This window comes from Mobula hypostoma, chromosome 1 (assembly GCF_963921235.1).
Source record: "Mobula hypostoma chromosome 1, sMobHyp1.1, whole genome shotgun sequence".
Lineage (NCBI taxonomy): Eukaryota > Metazoa > Chordata > Chondrichthyes > Myliobatiformes > Myliobatidae > Mobula > Mobula hypostoma.
Window position 1 is genome coordinate 232,575,458 of NC_086097.1, and position 16,419 is coordinate 232,591,876.

Sequence of the window (16,419 nt, forward strand, 5' to 3'; positions counted from 1 at the left end):
AGATTTGTCAGGTGAATTCCCTTGAGGAAACCACTCTGACTATGGCTTATTTTATCTGCAGATGCTGGAAATCAGACGAATGGATACAAAGTACTGGAGGAACTTAGCAGGCTAGGCAACATGTATGGAAAAGAGTGAACAGTCAAAGTTTCCCGCCGACATCCCTCATCAGCACTCCTCATCTCACCCACGTAGCCGCTCCCTCTGTCCTGAGCCTGTAACCACGCCCCGTCCACCTATAGGCCGGCACGTTCCCCGCCCCGTCCACCTATAGGCCGGAACGTATCCCCGCCCCGTCCACCTATAGGCCGGCACGTATCCCCGCCCCCTGTAACCACGCCCCGTCCACCTATAGGCCGGCACGTATCCCCGCCCCGTCCACCTATAGGCCGGCACGTATCCCCGCCCCCTGTAACCACGCCCCCTCCGTCTATAGGCCGGCATTTGTCCCGCCTCCTGGCGCTGTCCCTGTAGTCTCTTCCCCTGAACCCAACACGCTCGCACCCTACGTCACAGCTGTCCGTTATGCCACGCACGGCGTCTGAATTGTCCTTATGCGCCTGTCAGAGAGTCACTTCCGGGTCGGTCGCCGGAGTTCGGTTGAGCGCATGCGTAGTGTGCGGGGCCGGGTGTCGGACGGCCTCAGCGGCCCACGGTGGCTGCGTTCCTGGTTCAGCGGGGACCGTGTCTGCGGTGGGGACTGGGTCGCCGGGCAGGGGCGTCCTAGCGCTGCCGCCGAGCAGAAGCCTGGTGTGACCATGGCGATTAGCCAGCTCCGAGCGCTGAGAGTGTGCACCTGCTTCGCGTGGCTGCTCTCCTTCTTCAGGCGGCTCATCTGCAGGCAAGTCCGGCGCCTCGCTCGCTGCACTTCACCGGGTTTGTGCCGCGGTTCAGGTGACAGCTGGGAGCTATCGAGTGTCCTGGCCGCTGTTTAGTCTTTAGGGAGCGCTTCCTGACCAGGTTATTTGCGTTATATCTTGCAGTATGTGAGCTAACATCTGGATTTTCTTTACTGAAAGAACTAGTACATTTAGATATGTTCTCAATCGGCCGTAAAACATTTCGGAGGAAAATAAAACATCCATTGTGGAAGCTCCTTGTGTAAGCAATATGAACAAGTTGCATTTGTAACCTCCTCTCTCAATCTTTATGTTTCAAACTTTTCTTTCCAGCATCCATTTTGTTTCATTGCTGCTTTGATTAATATGTAGACTCTGTATTTCTTGCCGCTCTGGAGTCGACTGGTGGTGTCACTCATGGGGATCCAAGTTTCAAGTAGACTTTCAACTTTATCTGATGCTTTTCAGTGCAATTCAAATCTGGCTCCTCAGAATCCAGTGTAGAACTGTGTTTATCACCACAGTTGCTGGATTTTTGTCAGCAGTTTAGGATCAAGTGTCGAACATTTTCAGAGAACAGTGTTTCAGTGAACAAATGCAGCTCTGATTACCTTTCTAGACTCACTTGATGTTGATTGATTGTGTGATTTACTTCAGAGAGGAGATTGATGAGCTCAGCAATTCTAATGGATATTTTTGGTTTGTATAAATCTGATGTTAATAAGATATAGGAGCAGAATTGGGCCATTTGGCCCATCAAGTCTGCTCCACCATTTCATCATTGCTGATCCATTTTCCCTCTCAGCCCCTATCACCTGCCTTCTCCCCACATCCCTTCATGTCATGGCTAATCAAGAATCTGTCACTCTCTGCCTTAAATATACCCAACAACTTGGCCTCCACGGCCACCTGTGGCAATGAAATCCACAAATTCCCCACTCTTTGGCTAAAGAAATTCCTCCTCATCTCCATTATAAACGGACGTCCTGCTATTCTGAGTCTGTGTCCTCTAGTCTTAGACTTTCCCACCATAGGAAACATCCTCTCCATATCCACTCTATCAGGGCCTTTCAACGTTTGATAGGTTTCAGTGATATCTCCCCTCATTCTTCTGATGTCATTACAAACGCTTTTTTCATATTTGGAGCTTTCTGGTTGATGTCAATAACTGTTCACACATAAGCCACTTCCTTTAAACAAAATTTGACATTGCATTGTAGTAATGACTGAGGGTTTGTGCAAAGACATTGTTTTAGAGGAGTATGTTGAAGATTCAAAGTGGAAAGTATTAGGATATATTAAAGCAAGTAACATGAAGGCAAGATTATGGACCGGAACAATTAAATTTCAAAACAGAGTTAGGTTAGATTGAATGAGAGTAGAGATTCTGGAACTCTGCTCCTATTTCTTATGTTCTTATGAACTTTCTGGAATTGAATGAGATTGGAGATTGATTGATGGCATCCATCTGTCTCGAAGGACAATGTATCATCTTTATCACAAACCTGGGTGGAAGGTATGGAGATCCTGGGATGCCTAGTTGTCAAGATCCCCCTTTCGGCTTCACTCGTGTAGTCCAAAGAAAAGCTTATAAAGCAATATGTTTGGCACCAGCTTGGCCGCAGGAGCTGCCAAAAGGATGTTCAGTGATGTGCAGTTGCCTTCGGGGCTCCACTCCGGATTTTCTGTCTGGGTTTACGCCCGTAGCCTTCGTCTGTCCTAAGGCTGCCGACAAGGCAGTGGAGGGACGAAAAGCATGAAATTTTAAATTAGTGGTGAGCTAACTGAGGCTTAGGACAGGACGGATGAGTGTCCCTGTCCTCAACTAGAGAAGAGATGAGTGGCTGTGAGATGGCACCTGAAAGTACATAGTGGTTTCAAATGAGCTTGGGTTTATGGATGCGAGTCCACCGGAGAGTGTTGGAATTGTAAAGTCAAGGCACGAATGAAACTTCTGACAGGAATTAAGATGAGCTAGTGGTGGGTTGTTAGAAATTTACTGCTACAGAGGAGTCATCAGAAGTGCATCATAATGCAGATTTGATACCGTTTGTGAACCGTGGTAAATGCTGGAGCCGGTGGCAGGAGATCTTGTTCTGTGCAGGGTACCAACAGAAATCGTCTCACAATTTCCAATGTTTAGCTGGAGAATAGCGAGACGTGTCAAGGGTCTTTTCCTTTGAGTGAGTGCTGAAAATGAGAGATGTGAATCGAAGGCATGAGTGTATTAGGAAAGTTGGGCTAATGATATTGATAAATACCGAGACCAGGACAGGGAGTTCTGCGGTTGGTAGTTTAGTGAAGAACAGGTTGGGTCTTTCTTAGAAGTTTGCGCAGATTTGGCATGTCATCTAAAACCTTGACACGCATCTATAGATGCACAATGGAGAGCATCCTGAGCACTGCCCCAGGAAAGCAGCATCCATCATCAAGGAAGCCCGCCATCCAGGCCTTGCTCTCTTCTCGCTGCTGCCATCGGGGAGGAGGTACAAGAGCATTAGGCCCCACATCACCAGGATCCTTTACATCTTTTTCTATGATTGCAGGACACTGCTGGCTATTAAAAATTGCAAGTGCTGTAGATCTACCCCACTTGCAAGTTGCTGGATAGCGATGGAACTGGACTTGTTGCACACTGCGTTGCAGACAGGTTCAGCCACACGGGCAGTGTGCAATCAATAAACGGTGGAAATGATTGCTTGGTGGAAGACAAGCTGGATTGCAGACGTCTGCTGGGCGAAATGAGAAACTGCTGTGGCTTGCTCGTGCAGAAACCTGGCTCCAGGACAAAATCCATGCATCATCAATCTACACTCAGGGACCTGGGCAATATTATTATTAGTTTAATATATGTTTTTGTAACTATGGTTTTTGTTATCATAATTATATATACTGTGTGTTGTAATGACTGTTGACAATGTGTATTACACCTTGGCCCCAGAGGAACACTTTTGTTGGGCTGTATTCCTGTGTATGGTTGAATGACAATTGAACTTGAGGAACAGTTATTACCCTTCAACTATCAGGCTGTTGAACCACCGTGGATAACTTCACGAACTGATTCCACAACCTATGGACTCACTTTCAATAACCCTTTCACAAGAGCAATGCACACAAAATGCTGGAGGAACTCAGCAGGTCAGCATCCATGGAAATAAATAAACAGTTGATGTTTCAGGCTGAGACCCTTTTTCAGGACTGAGAAGGAAGAGGGAAGATGCATAACTCATTTTCTTTGTTCTACTGTGAACGCCTGCAACAAAATGAATCTCAGGATAGTATATGGTGACATGTACATATTTTGATAATAAATTGACTTTGAACATGAGGGAATGGGAGGTAGATGCCCTCGTGAGATGAGTTTGAAGATGACGTGTGGGCAAACCTCAAGAAGAGAAATTAGAGAAAGATACATCTCGATCTTGATTTTCTTCCTAAAGGGCCTGAACCGGAGAAAGGAACTGGTGCTTAATCTTGCTGGATTGGTTGATAAAACCTGTTGGCCTGGATACTGGGGATAAAAGAGAGTGCGTGGTGGATCAGAGAACAGTCTCCATCTTGCTATACTCAAATGACATGTGCATAGTTTTATAATAAATTTACTTTGACCTAATACTGATGTGACTGGAAATTTTATGCTACTGGTAAGAAGCAGAGCTTACAAAGAAGTTGTATTCCTACATATGTACTTCCAGTGACTGGCCCTCTAGCAGGGTCCCAGAATTGCCTCCTGTAATTTCCAAAGTGACGTCGCAGCTGAGCAATTCTCGTGCCTTTTTGAGGTGCAAAATGTACTTTAACCTTTTATCAATGGTTCCAAATTATTTGGTCCATACTGTATACTCAGGTAGAGAAATACTACTTGGTGCATCAGCTTTAGTTGTGGGGAAAAAAAGGTCGTTGAAGGAATGTCATTTTATTTGTTCGCTCGTTGTCTTCTGCACTGTGGTTGAATGCCCAAGTTGGTGCGCTCTTTCATTGATTCGGTTGTGGTCATTATTCTGTGATGGATTTATTGAGTCTGCCCACAAGACATTATATCTCAGCATTGTGTATGGTGTTCTCTATGTACTTTGAGTTCTTCTTTGAACTTTGAACATTTCGTTTACATCGAGGTACAGCACAGAAACTGGCCCTTCAAGTCTGCACCGCCCAGTTACAGTTGCGACCAACTAACCCGTACATCTTTGGATTGTGGGAGGAAACCAGAGTCCCCGGAAGAAAGTCGCAGGGAGAATATACAAACTCCTTACAGTAGTGGAATTGAACTTGGATCATTGGCGCTGTAATATTGTTATGCTAATGGCTATGCTTTACTGTGCTGCCCAAATGGGCTGGATGTATAGGGTTTTTGGAGAAGCTGAATTAATAGCTAATACATTTGTAGATATTGCAGTGGGTAAGGTGGTTGGGTAACAGTAAATTATAGTTAATGGGATGTCTGTCAGTAGCAAAGGTGCAGAATTTATAAAGCACAGTTCAGGGACAGCTAGAATACTGTGCAAGGTCTGGTCACCAGAGTATCAGAAGAATGTGGAGTCATTATGGAGGATGCAGAGATATGAAGTTGCTGAAAGAAGAAGCTGTCTGATTATAGGGAAAGATTGGATAGACTAGGCTTTTTTAAATTAAGGTGAAGAAAACTGCCTTAAACTGGCAGCATACTCACTGCTGCCATCAGGAAGAAGGTGTAGAAGCCTTGGGACTGTCACCACCAGGTGAAGAAACAGTTATTCCCCCTCAATCACCAGGCTCTTGAGGCAGAGGGGATGACTTCACTCTGCTTCACTTGCCCCTTCACTGACTCACTTTCAAGGACTGTTTTCTTTTATATTTGCTTTTATATTTTGTTGTCTTTTGCACACTGGTTGTTTGTCCATCCTGTTGGGTGCAGTCTTTCATTGATTCTGTTGTTTCTCGGATTTACTGAGTCTGCACTCAAGAAAATGAATCTCAGAATTCTATATGGTGACACATTTGTACTTTGATCATAAATTTTCTTTGAACTTTGAAATAATAGCGGTTGAAATAACAAGGAAGCCAACCATTAGTGACTAGAGATATAAACTACAATACTCCATTACTTGGCCTCCACAGCTGTCCATGGCAATAAATTCCACAGATTCTCTACCCTCTGGCTAAATAGGTTCCTCTCTTCTGTGTTTTAAAAGGACATAGCTCTATTCTGAGGCCATGCCTTCTGGTCCTAGACTTCCTCACTATAGGAAATATCCTCTCCACATCCATTCGCTAGGTCTTTTAACATTTGATAGGTTACAATGAGATGCTCCTCCTCCCATTCTTCTAAACTCCAGCGAATCCAGGCCCAGTGCTATCAAACACTCCTCATATGTTAACCTTTTTATTCCCTGGATAATTCTTGTGAACCGCTACTGGACCTCCTCCAAGGCCAGCATATCCTTTCTGCTATAAGTGGTCCAACACTACGCACAATACTCCAAGTACGGTTTGACAATTGCCTTACAAATTCTCCCATCACATTCTTACTCTTGTATTCTAATCATCTTGAAATGAATGCTAACGTTGCATTTGCCTTCCTTACCACTGACTCAACCTGCAAGTTAACATTTAGGAAATTCTGCACAATGACTTACAAGTCCCTTTGCGCCTCAGAGTTTTAAAATTTTCTCCTCTTATAGATCATAGTCTATGTCTTTATTTCTTCTGCCAAAGTGCGTGACCATACAGTTCTCTGCACTATATTCCATCTGCCACTCATTGTCCATTCTCCCAATCTGTCCAAATCTTTCTGCAGGCTCCCTGCTTCCTCAACACTACCTGCCCCTCCACTTACCTTTGTATCATCTGCAAACTTTGCCACAAAGCCATCAATTCTGTCATCCTATAATGTGAAAAGAAGCGGTCCCAATACTGACAGCTGTGAACACCACTTGTCACTGGCAGCAGGTCAGGCTACATCTAAAAAGCAGGAGTTTCCAATGTGGTCCACAGACCCTTCAGGAAATGGTAAGGGTCCATGGCACAAAAACAGTTATGAACCCCTGTTGATGTTACACTTGAAGCTGATGAAGGATCTTGGGCTGAGACTAGAAACCAATCAAGGCTCTTGACCTGAAATATTGACTGTTTATCTCCCTTGTTGGATACTGCCTGGCTTGCTGAGTTCCTCCAACATACTGTGTGTTGCTCAAGGTTTCCAGTATCTGCAGAATCTCGTGTTTAGCAATAATATGTCAACCGCAGTAAACTGAAACATCTCCAAGTACTCTACAGAAGTGTAGTCAGGCATCGATCGTGTGGATAGCCAGAGGCTTTTTCCCAGGGCTGAAATGGCTGCCACAAGAGGGCACAGGTTTAAGGTGCTTGGGAGTTGGTACAGAGGAAATGTTAGGGGTAAGCTTTTTTACACAGTGGTGAGTGCGTGGAACGGGCTGCCGGCAACGGTGGTGGAGGCGGATACAATAGGGTCTTTTAAGAGACTTTTGGATAGGTACATGGAGCTTAGAAAAACAGAGGGCTATGGGTAAGCCTAGTAATTTCTAAGGTAGGGACATGTTTGACACAACTTTGTGGGCCGAAGGGCTTGTATTGTGCTGTAGGTTTTCTATGTTTTTAAAAGTTGGCATTAAGCCAAAATGAGTAGGATCCAATATCTTGGTAAAGGATACTTTTTTAAGGAATGCCTTAAAGTGGGAAAGAGAAAGGTGGAGCTTTTTAGGAAGTGCATTAAGAGTTTTGTCTCAAAGTAAGAAAGCCTCCCCATCAAAGCTTAAAGCATTGTTGCAGTCAGCAAGTTACTCTTTTCAAGTTGACCTGAACTTGAATTAAATACAGTTCTTTAAATGCGTTTCACTGTGTTTTGATGTACATGTGACACATAAAGCTAATCTTTTTCTTCAATCTGTAGTTTTCTCTGGTATTTCTTCCATCATGGAGTAATGCTGCTTGAGGGAGAATTTTGTGAAATTGTGTGATTCCATGTCTAAAAGATGTATAACTATTGTGTTTATATGACACCTTGGCAGTTTTACTGGTGACAGTAACACCGAGGTTAAGTTACTGCACTTATCATCCAGAAATCTGGACTAACAGTGGAACATCATGAATTCAAATCCCACTATAGCAGAAAGGCAATTTAATTTAGCTTCTCCAACTGATTTTGTTTTTGGGGAAAAGCTAGCAATGCTGACCATGAAGTAGAGATTGTCATCAAAACCCTTCTGGGTTTGATTTCTGCTGCTGTCTGTAAGCACAGAGTTTGTAAGTTTTTTCCGTGACCATGTGGGTTTCCTCCAGGTGCTGCGGTTTCCTCCCACATTCCAAAGACGTACGGTTAGCGTTAGTAAGTATTTTGCTGCCAGAAGCATGGTGACACTTGCACGCTACCCCCAGCACGATCCTTGCATCTCCTGAAAATGATTTTAAAAACAGCTCCCCACGTTTTTATTCTCAACCTGCTAAAATATTCAATTTGAATTTTGATTCTCTGGATTGCATTTCCTGCTCTGGCAATTACATGATTAATAATGTAATTACTACTTCATTATAGTCCATATCTCCTTGTAGGTATTTGGGAGATTTCAAGCACAGCCATTTTGCATCATTGATGAACACTCTAAGAAAGGAAAATACTGATTTCTAGAGTTTTATTTATTCATATTTGCAGGGCTTATTAGTCCCCCCGAGATGTTTTTGAAATACTACATGGAACCTAGTACAGCACAGTACAGGCCCTTCAGCCCACAATGATGTGCCGACCTTTTAACCTATTCCACAGTCAACCTAACTCTTTCATGCTACACAGCTCATAACCCTCCATTTTTCTTTCATCCATATGCTTATCTAAGAGCCTCTTAAATATGCCTAATGTGTCAGCCTCTACCACATGGAGGCTACCACAGCCTCTATGTGCATTCCAGACACGTACCACTTTGTGAAAAGATAAAAACAACAAACATCTGACATCTCCCCTAAACCTTCCTCCACTCACCTTAAAGTTGTGGCCTCTCGTGTGGCCCGTTGCCACCCTGGGAAAAAGGCGCTGGTTGTCCTTTGTCAATGCCTCTTATAATCTTATAGAAACGTAGAAAATAGGTGCAGGAGTAGGCCATTCGGCCCTTCAAGCCTGCACCGCCATTTATTATGATCATGGCTGATCATCCAACTCAGAACCCTGCCCCAGCCTTCCCTCCATACCCCCTGATCCCCGTAGCCACAAGGGCCATATCTAACTCCCTCTTAAATATAGCCAATGAACTGGCCTCAACTGTTTCCTGTGGCAGAGAATTCCACAGATTCACCACTCTCTGTGTGAAGAAGTTTTTCCTAATCTCGGTCCTAAAAGGCTTCCCCTTTATCCTCAAACTGTGACCCCTCGTTCTGGACTTCCCCAACATCGGGAACAATCTTCCTGCATCTAGCCTGTCCAATCCCTTTAGGATTTTATACGTTTCAATCAGATCCCCCCCTCAATCTTCTAAATTCCAACGAGTACAAGCCCAGTTCATGCAGTCTTTCTTCATATGAAAGTCCTGCCATCCCAGGAATCAATCTGGTGAACCTTCTTTGTACTCCCTCTATGGCAAGGATGTCTTTCCTCAGATTAGGGGACCAAAACTGCATACAATACTCCAGGTGTGGTCTCACCAAGGCCTTGTACAACTGCAGTAGTACCTCCCTGCTCCTGTACTCGAATCCTCTTGCTATAAATGCCAGCATACCATTCACCTTTTTCACTGCCTGCTGTACCTGCATGCCCACTTTCAATGACTGGTGTATAATGACACCCAGGTCTCGTTGCACCTCCCCTTTTCCTAATTGGCCACCATTCAGATAATAATCTGTTTTCCTATTTTTGCCACCAAAGTAGATAACTTCACACTTATCCACATTAAATTGCATCTGCCATGAATTTGCCCACTCACCCAACCTATCCAAGTCACTCTGCATCCTCTTAGCATCCTCCTCACAGCTAACACTGCCACCCAGCTTCGTGTCATCCGCAAGCTTGGAGATGCTGCATTTAATTCCCTCATCCAAGTCATTAATATATATTGTAAACAACTGGGGTCCCAGCACTGAGCCTTGCGGTACCCCACTAGTCACCGCCTGCCATTCTGAAAAGGTCCCGTTTATTCCCACTCTTTGCTTCCTGTCTGCTAACCAATTTTCTATCCACATCAATACCTTACCCCCAATACCATGTGCTTTAAGTTTGCACACTAATCTCCTGTGTGGGACCTTGTCAAAAGCCTTTTGAAAATCCAAATTTACCACATCCACTGGTTCTCCCCTATCCACTCTACTAGTTACATCCTCAAAAAATTCTATGAGATCCGTCAGACATGATTTTCCTTTCACAAATCCATGCTGACTTTGTCCGATGATTTCACCGCTTTCCAAATGTGCTGTTATCACATCCTTGATAACTGACTCCAGCAGTTTCCCCACCACCGACGTTAGGCTAACCGGTCTATAATTCCCCGGTTTCTCTCTCCCTCCTTTTTTAAAAAGTGGGGTTACATTAGCTACCCTCCAATCCTCAGGAACTAGTCCAGAATCTAACGAGTTTTGAAAAATTATCACTAATGCATCCACTATTTCTTGGGCTACTTCCTTAAGCACTCTGGGATGCAGACCATCTGGCCCTGGGGATTTATCTGCCTTCAATCCCTTCAATTTACCTAACACCACTTCCCTACTAACATGTATTTCGCTCAGTTTCTCCATCTCACTGGACCCTCTGTCCCCTACTATTTCTGGAAGATTATTTATGTCCTCCTTAGTGAAGACAGAACCAAAGTAATTATTCAATTGGTCTGCCATGTCCTTGCTCCCCATAATCAATTCACCTGTTTCTGTCTGTAGGGGACCTACATTTGTCTTTACCAGTCTTTTCCTTTTTACATATCTATAAAAGCTTTTACAGTCAGTTTTTATGTTCCCTGCCAGTTTTCTCTCATAATCTTTTTTCCCCTTCCTAATTAAGCCCTTTGTCCTCCTCTGCTGAACTCTGAATTTCTCTCAGTCCTCAGGTGAGCCACTTTTTCTGGCTAATTTGTATGCTTCTTCTTCGGAATTGATACTATCCCTCATTTCTCTTGTCAGTCACGGGTGCACTACCTTCCTTGATTTATTCTTTTGCCAAACTGGGATGAACAATTGTTGTAGTTCATCCATGCAACCTTTAAATGCTTGCCATTGCATATCCACCGTCAATCCTTTATAAGTGTCATTTGCCAGTCTATCTTAGCTAATTCACGTCTCATACCTTCAAAGTTACCCCTCTTTAAGTTCAGAACCTTTGTTTCTGAATTAACTATGTCACTCTCCATCTTAATGAAGAATTCCACCATATTATGGTCACTCTCACCCAAGGGGCCTCTCACGACAAGATTGCTAATTAACCCTTCCTCATTGCTCAAAACCCAGTCCAGAATAGCCTGCTCTCTAGTTGGTTCCTCGACATGTTGGTTCAAAAAACCATCCCGCATACATTCCAAGAAATCCTCTTCCTCGGCACCTTTACCAATTTGGTTCACCCAATCTACATGTAGATTGAAGTCACTGTAAAAGCTTTTATAGATATGTAAAAAGGAAAAGACTGATAAAGACAAATGTAGGTCCCCTGCAAACAGAAACAGGTGAATTGATTATGGGGAGCAAGGACATGGCAGACCAATTGAATAATTACTTTGGTTCTGTCTTCACTAAGGAGGACATAAATAATCTTCCAGAAATAGTAAGGGACAGAGGGTCCAGTGAGATGGAGGAACTGAGCGAAATACATGTTAGTAGGGAAGTGGTGTTAGGTAAATTGAAGGGATTGAAGGCAGATAAATCCCCAGGGCCAGATGGTCTGCATCCCAGAGTGCTTAAGGAAGTGGCCCAAGAAATACTGGATGCATTAGTGATAATTTTTCAAAACTCGTTAGATTCTGGACTAGTTCCTGAGGATTGGAGGGTGGCTAATGTAACCCCACTTTTTAAAAAAGGAGGGAGAGAGAAACCGGGGAATTATAGGCCGGTTAGCCTAACGTCGGTGGTGGGGAAACTGCTGGAGTCAGTTATCAAGGATGTGATAACAGCACATTTGGAAAGCGGTGAAATGATCGGACAAAGTCAGCATGGATTTGTGAAAGGAAAATCATGTCTGACGAATCTCATAGAATTTTTTGAGGATGTAACTAGTAGAGTGGATAGGGGAGAACCAGTGGATGTGGTATATTTGGATTTTCAAAAGGCTTTTGACAAGGTCCCACACAGGAGATTAGTGTGCAAACTTAAAGCACACGGTATTGGGGGTAAGGTATTGGTGTGGGTGGAGAATTGGTTAGCAGACAGGAAGCAAAGAGTGGGAATAAACGGGACCTTTTCAGAATGGCAGGCGGTGACTAGTGGGGTACCGCAAGGCTCAGTGCTGGGACCCCAGTTGTTTACAATATATATTAATGACTTGGATGAGGGAATTAAATGCAACATCTCCAAGTTTGCGGATGACACAAAGCTGGGTGGCAGTGTTAGCAGTGAGGAGGATGCTAAGAGGATGCAGGGTGACTTGGATAGGTTGGGTGAGTGGGCAAACTCATGGCAGATGCAATTTAATGTGGATAAATGTGAAGTTATCCACTTTGGTGGCAAAAATAGGAAAACAGATTATTATCTGAATGGTGGCCGATTAGGAAAAGGGGAGGTGCAACGAGACCTGGGTGTCATTATACACCAGTCATTGAAAGTGGGCATGCAGGTACAGCAGGCGGTGAAAAAGGCGAATGGTATGCTGGCATTTATAGCGAGAGGATTCGAGTACAGGAGCAGGGAGGTACTACTGCAGTTGTACAAGGCCTTGGTGAGACCACACCTGGAGTATTGTATGCAGTTTTGGTCCCCTAATCTGAGGAAAGACATCTTTGCCATAGAGGGAGTACAAAGAAGGTTCACCAGATTGATTCCTGGGATGGCAGGTCTTTCATATGAAGAAAGACTGGATGAACTGGGCTTGTACTCGTTGGAATTTAGAAGATTGAGGGGGGATCTGATTGAAACGTATAAGATCCTAAAGGGATTGGACAGGCTAGATGCGGGAAGATTGTTCCCGATGTTGGGGAGGTCTAGAACGAGGGGTCACAGTTTGAGGATAGAGGGGAAGCCTTTTAGGACCGAGGTTAGGAAAAACTTCTTCACACAGAGAGTGGTGAATCTGTGGAATTCTCTGCCACAGCAAACTGTTGAGGCCAGTTCATTGGCTATGTTTAAAAGGAAGTTAGATATGGCCCTTGTGGCTACAGGGGTCAGGGGGTATGGAGGGAAGGCTGGGTTCTGAGTTGGATGATCAGCCATGATCATAATAAATGGCGGTGCAGGCTCGAAGGGCCAAATGGCCTACTCTTGCACCTATTTTCTATGTTTCTATGTTTCTATGTATTATAACTGCTGTTCCTTTATTGCACACGTTTCTAATTTCCTGTTTAATACCATCTCCGACCTCACTACTACTGTTAGGTGGCCTGTACACAACTCCCACCAGCGTTTTCTGCCCCTTAGTGTTACGCAGCTCTATCCATATCGATTCCACATCTTCCCGGCTTATGTCCTTCCTTTCTATTGCGTTAATCTCCTCTTTAACCAGCAACGCCACCCCACCTCCTTTTCTTTCATGTCTATCCCTCCTGAATATTGAATATTCCTGAAGGTTGAGCTCCCATCCTTGGTCACCCTGGAGCCATGTCTCTGTGATCCCAACTATATCATAATCATTAATAACAATCTGCACTTTCAATTCATCCACCTTATTACGAATGCTCCTTGCATTGACACACAAAGCCTTCAGGCGCTCTTTTACAACTCTCTTAGCCCTTATACAATTATGTTGAAAAGTGGCCCTTTTTAATGCTTGCCCTGGATTTGTCGGCCTGCCACTTTTACTTTTCTCCTTAGTACTTTTTGCTTCTATCCTCACTTTACACCCCTCTGTCTCTCTGCACTCGTTCCCATCCCCTTGTTGTGAACTAACCTCCTCTCGCCTAGCCTCTTTAATTTGATTCCCACCCCCCAACCATTCTAGTTTAAAGTCACCTCAGTAGCCCTCGCTAATCTCCCTGCCAGGATATTGGTCCCCCTTGGATTCAAGTGTAACCCGTCCTTTTTGTACAGGTCACGCCTGCGCCAGAAGAGGTCCCAATGATCCAAAAACTTGAATCCCTGCCCCCTGCTCCAATCCCTCAGCCACGCATTTATCCTCCACCTCATCGCATTCCTACCCTCACTGTCGCGTGGCACAGACAGTAATCCCGAGATTACTACCTTTGCGGTCCTTTTTCCTCAACTCCCTTCCTAGCTCCCTATATTCTCCTTTCAGAACCTCATCCCTTTTCCTACCTATGTCATTGGTACCTATATGTACCACGACCTCTGGCTCCTCACCCTCCCACTTCAGGATATCTTGAACACGATCAGAAATATCCCGGACCCTGGCACCAGGGAGGCAAACTACCATCCGGGTCTCTGGACTGCGTCCACAGAATCGCCTATCTGACCCCCTTACTATAGAGTCCCCTATCACAACTGCCCTCCTCTTCCTTTCTCTACCCTTCTGAGCTACAGGGCCGGACTCTGTGCCGGAGGCACGGCCACTGTCGCTTCCCCCGGGTAAGCTGTCCCCCCCCAACAGTACTCAAACAGGAGTACCTATTGTTAAGGGGCACTGCCACCAGGGTACTCTCTATTACCTGACTCTTCCCCTTCCCCCTCCTAACCGTGACCCACTTGTCTGCCTCCCGTGGCCCCGGTGTGACCACCTGCCTGCAGCTCCTCTCTATCAACTCCTCACTCTCCCTGACCAGACGAAGGTCATCGAGCTGCAGCTCCAGTTCCGTAACGCGGTCCCTTAGGAGCTGCATCTCGATGCACTTGGCGCAGATGTAGACGTCCGGGAGGCTTGGAGACTCCAGGGCCTCCCACATCCGACACCGAGAACAACAAACTGCCCTCACACTCATACTGCCCCTCTCCTCAAATAACAACAGAAAATGAATACCAAACCTCCCTCGCTTCGCCCGCTTCCGCCTAAGCCTGTTGAGCCGAAGACCTTAAGTCTTCACTCTGCTCCCGGCTCACTCCGCTGCCCGCTGTATGAGGCTCTGTTCCTTTTAAATCTGCCGCGCTGCACTGCCCGACGTCACACGCCTGTGCAGTCCCTCCTCTCTGAACGCTGTTGGAGAAAAAAAACAACGAAAATTTCAAAAATGTCTTTCTCGGCACTCCCACTCCGACTCTCAGACTTCCTTCTTCGAATCAAACCCGAAGCAGGATTTCTGCCCTTTTAAATCTGCCGCGCTGCACTGCCCGACGTCACACGCCTGCGCAGTCCCGCCTCTATTGTAATCTATTGTGTCAAGAAACCTTCCTGAGCACACCTTTGTCAATGCCTTTTATAATCTTATAATCTTATAATCTATTGTGTCAAGAAACCTTCCTGAGCACACCTAACAAACTCCACCCCATCAGAATCCCTTGCTCTAGGAAGATGCCAATGGATATTTGGAAATTTAAATCTCCCGCCACAACAACTCTGCTATTAATATACCTTTCCAGGATATGTTTCCCTATCTGTTCCTCGATATCCCTGTTACTATTGGGCAGCCTATAAAAAACACCCAGTTGAGTTATTGACCCCTTCCTGTTCCTATCCTCCACCCATAGAGACTCCGTAGACAATCCCTCCATGACGTCCACCTTTTCTGCAGCCGTGACACTATCTCTGATCAACAGTGTAATTATATTTAAACATTAAATATAAGGAAACCTACATAAATTCTTTACTAGATTAACTGGTCTACCCAAAGAAAATATTTTCCCCAATATTAATTTAATATTATTTCACTAGAGAATCAATGATACATGGGTTTATGTATTTTCAGGTGATTATTAATTTCAAAATTTTAGATGGAACTCGATAAAACTTTAGATCCCTCAGGGATAAAGGGGGAAAGCATGCCTGGAGTCAGAGGAGGAAGTGGAGGTCCTTTGTTTCAGTGTTCACCAGGGAGCGGGACCTTAATGAATGTGAGGTCAGTGTAGAACACAGTGCATACTATTTACTGTGTAACAATGAAGCGCGATGAGATTAAGAAAGAGGCAGCACTGAAGCTTTTGAAAGTCATTAGAACAAATAAGGCCCCAGGGCCAGATGGGATATACCCCAGGTTACCACGGGGAGCGAGGAAAGAGATTGCTGAGGCTTTGGAGATGATCTTTGCATCTTTACTGCTTACAGGAGTAGCACCAGAGGATTGGAGGATGGCAAATGATGTAGCTTTGTACAAGAAGGTTAAGATGATAATCTTGGGAATTATACAGCAGGGAGTCTTATGTCAATGTTGGGCAAACTAATGAAGCATTTGGAGAGGAACAGACTTATTAGGGACAGTCAACATGGCTTTGTGAGTGGCAAGCCATGCCTTATGAGCATGACTGAATATTTTGAGGATGTAACAAAGCACATTGATGAAGGTAGAGCAGTGGATATGATATATATGGATTATAGTATATTATTTGATTAGTTTCCCCATTATAGGCTCATTCAGAAAGTCAGGAGGCA

At 44.7% G+C, this 16,419-nt stretch overlaps 1 protein-coding gene across 1 annotated transcript in view; it reads left to right on the forward strand.

The window, feature by feature from the left end:
• Window positions 1-580: 580 nt before the first annotated feature.
• ebag9 (estrogen receptor binding site associated antigen 9) overlaps window positions 581-16,419 on the forward strand; it is a 40,121-nt gene continuing 24,282 nt past the window's right edge. The window contains exon 1 of the mRNA XM_063066108.1: window positions 581-841. Coding sequence (XP_062922178.1) covers window positions 609-841 — 233 coding nt within the window. The 5' untranslated portion in view covers window positions 581-608. The remainder of the gene's footprint in view (window positions 842-16,419) is intronic.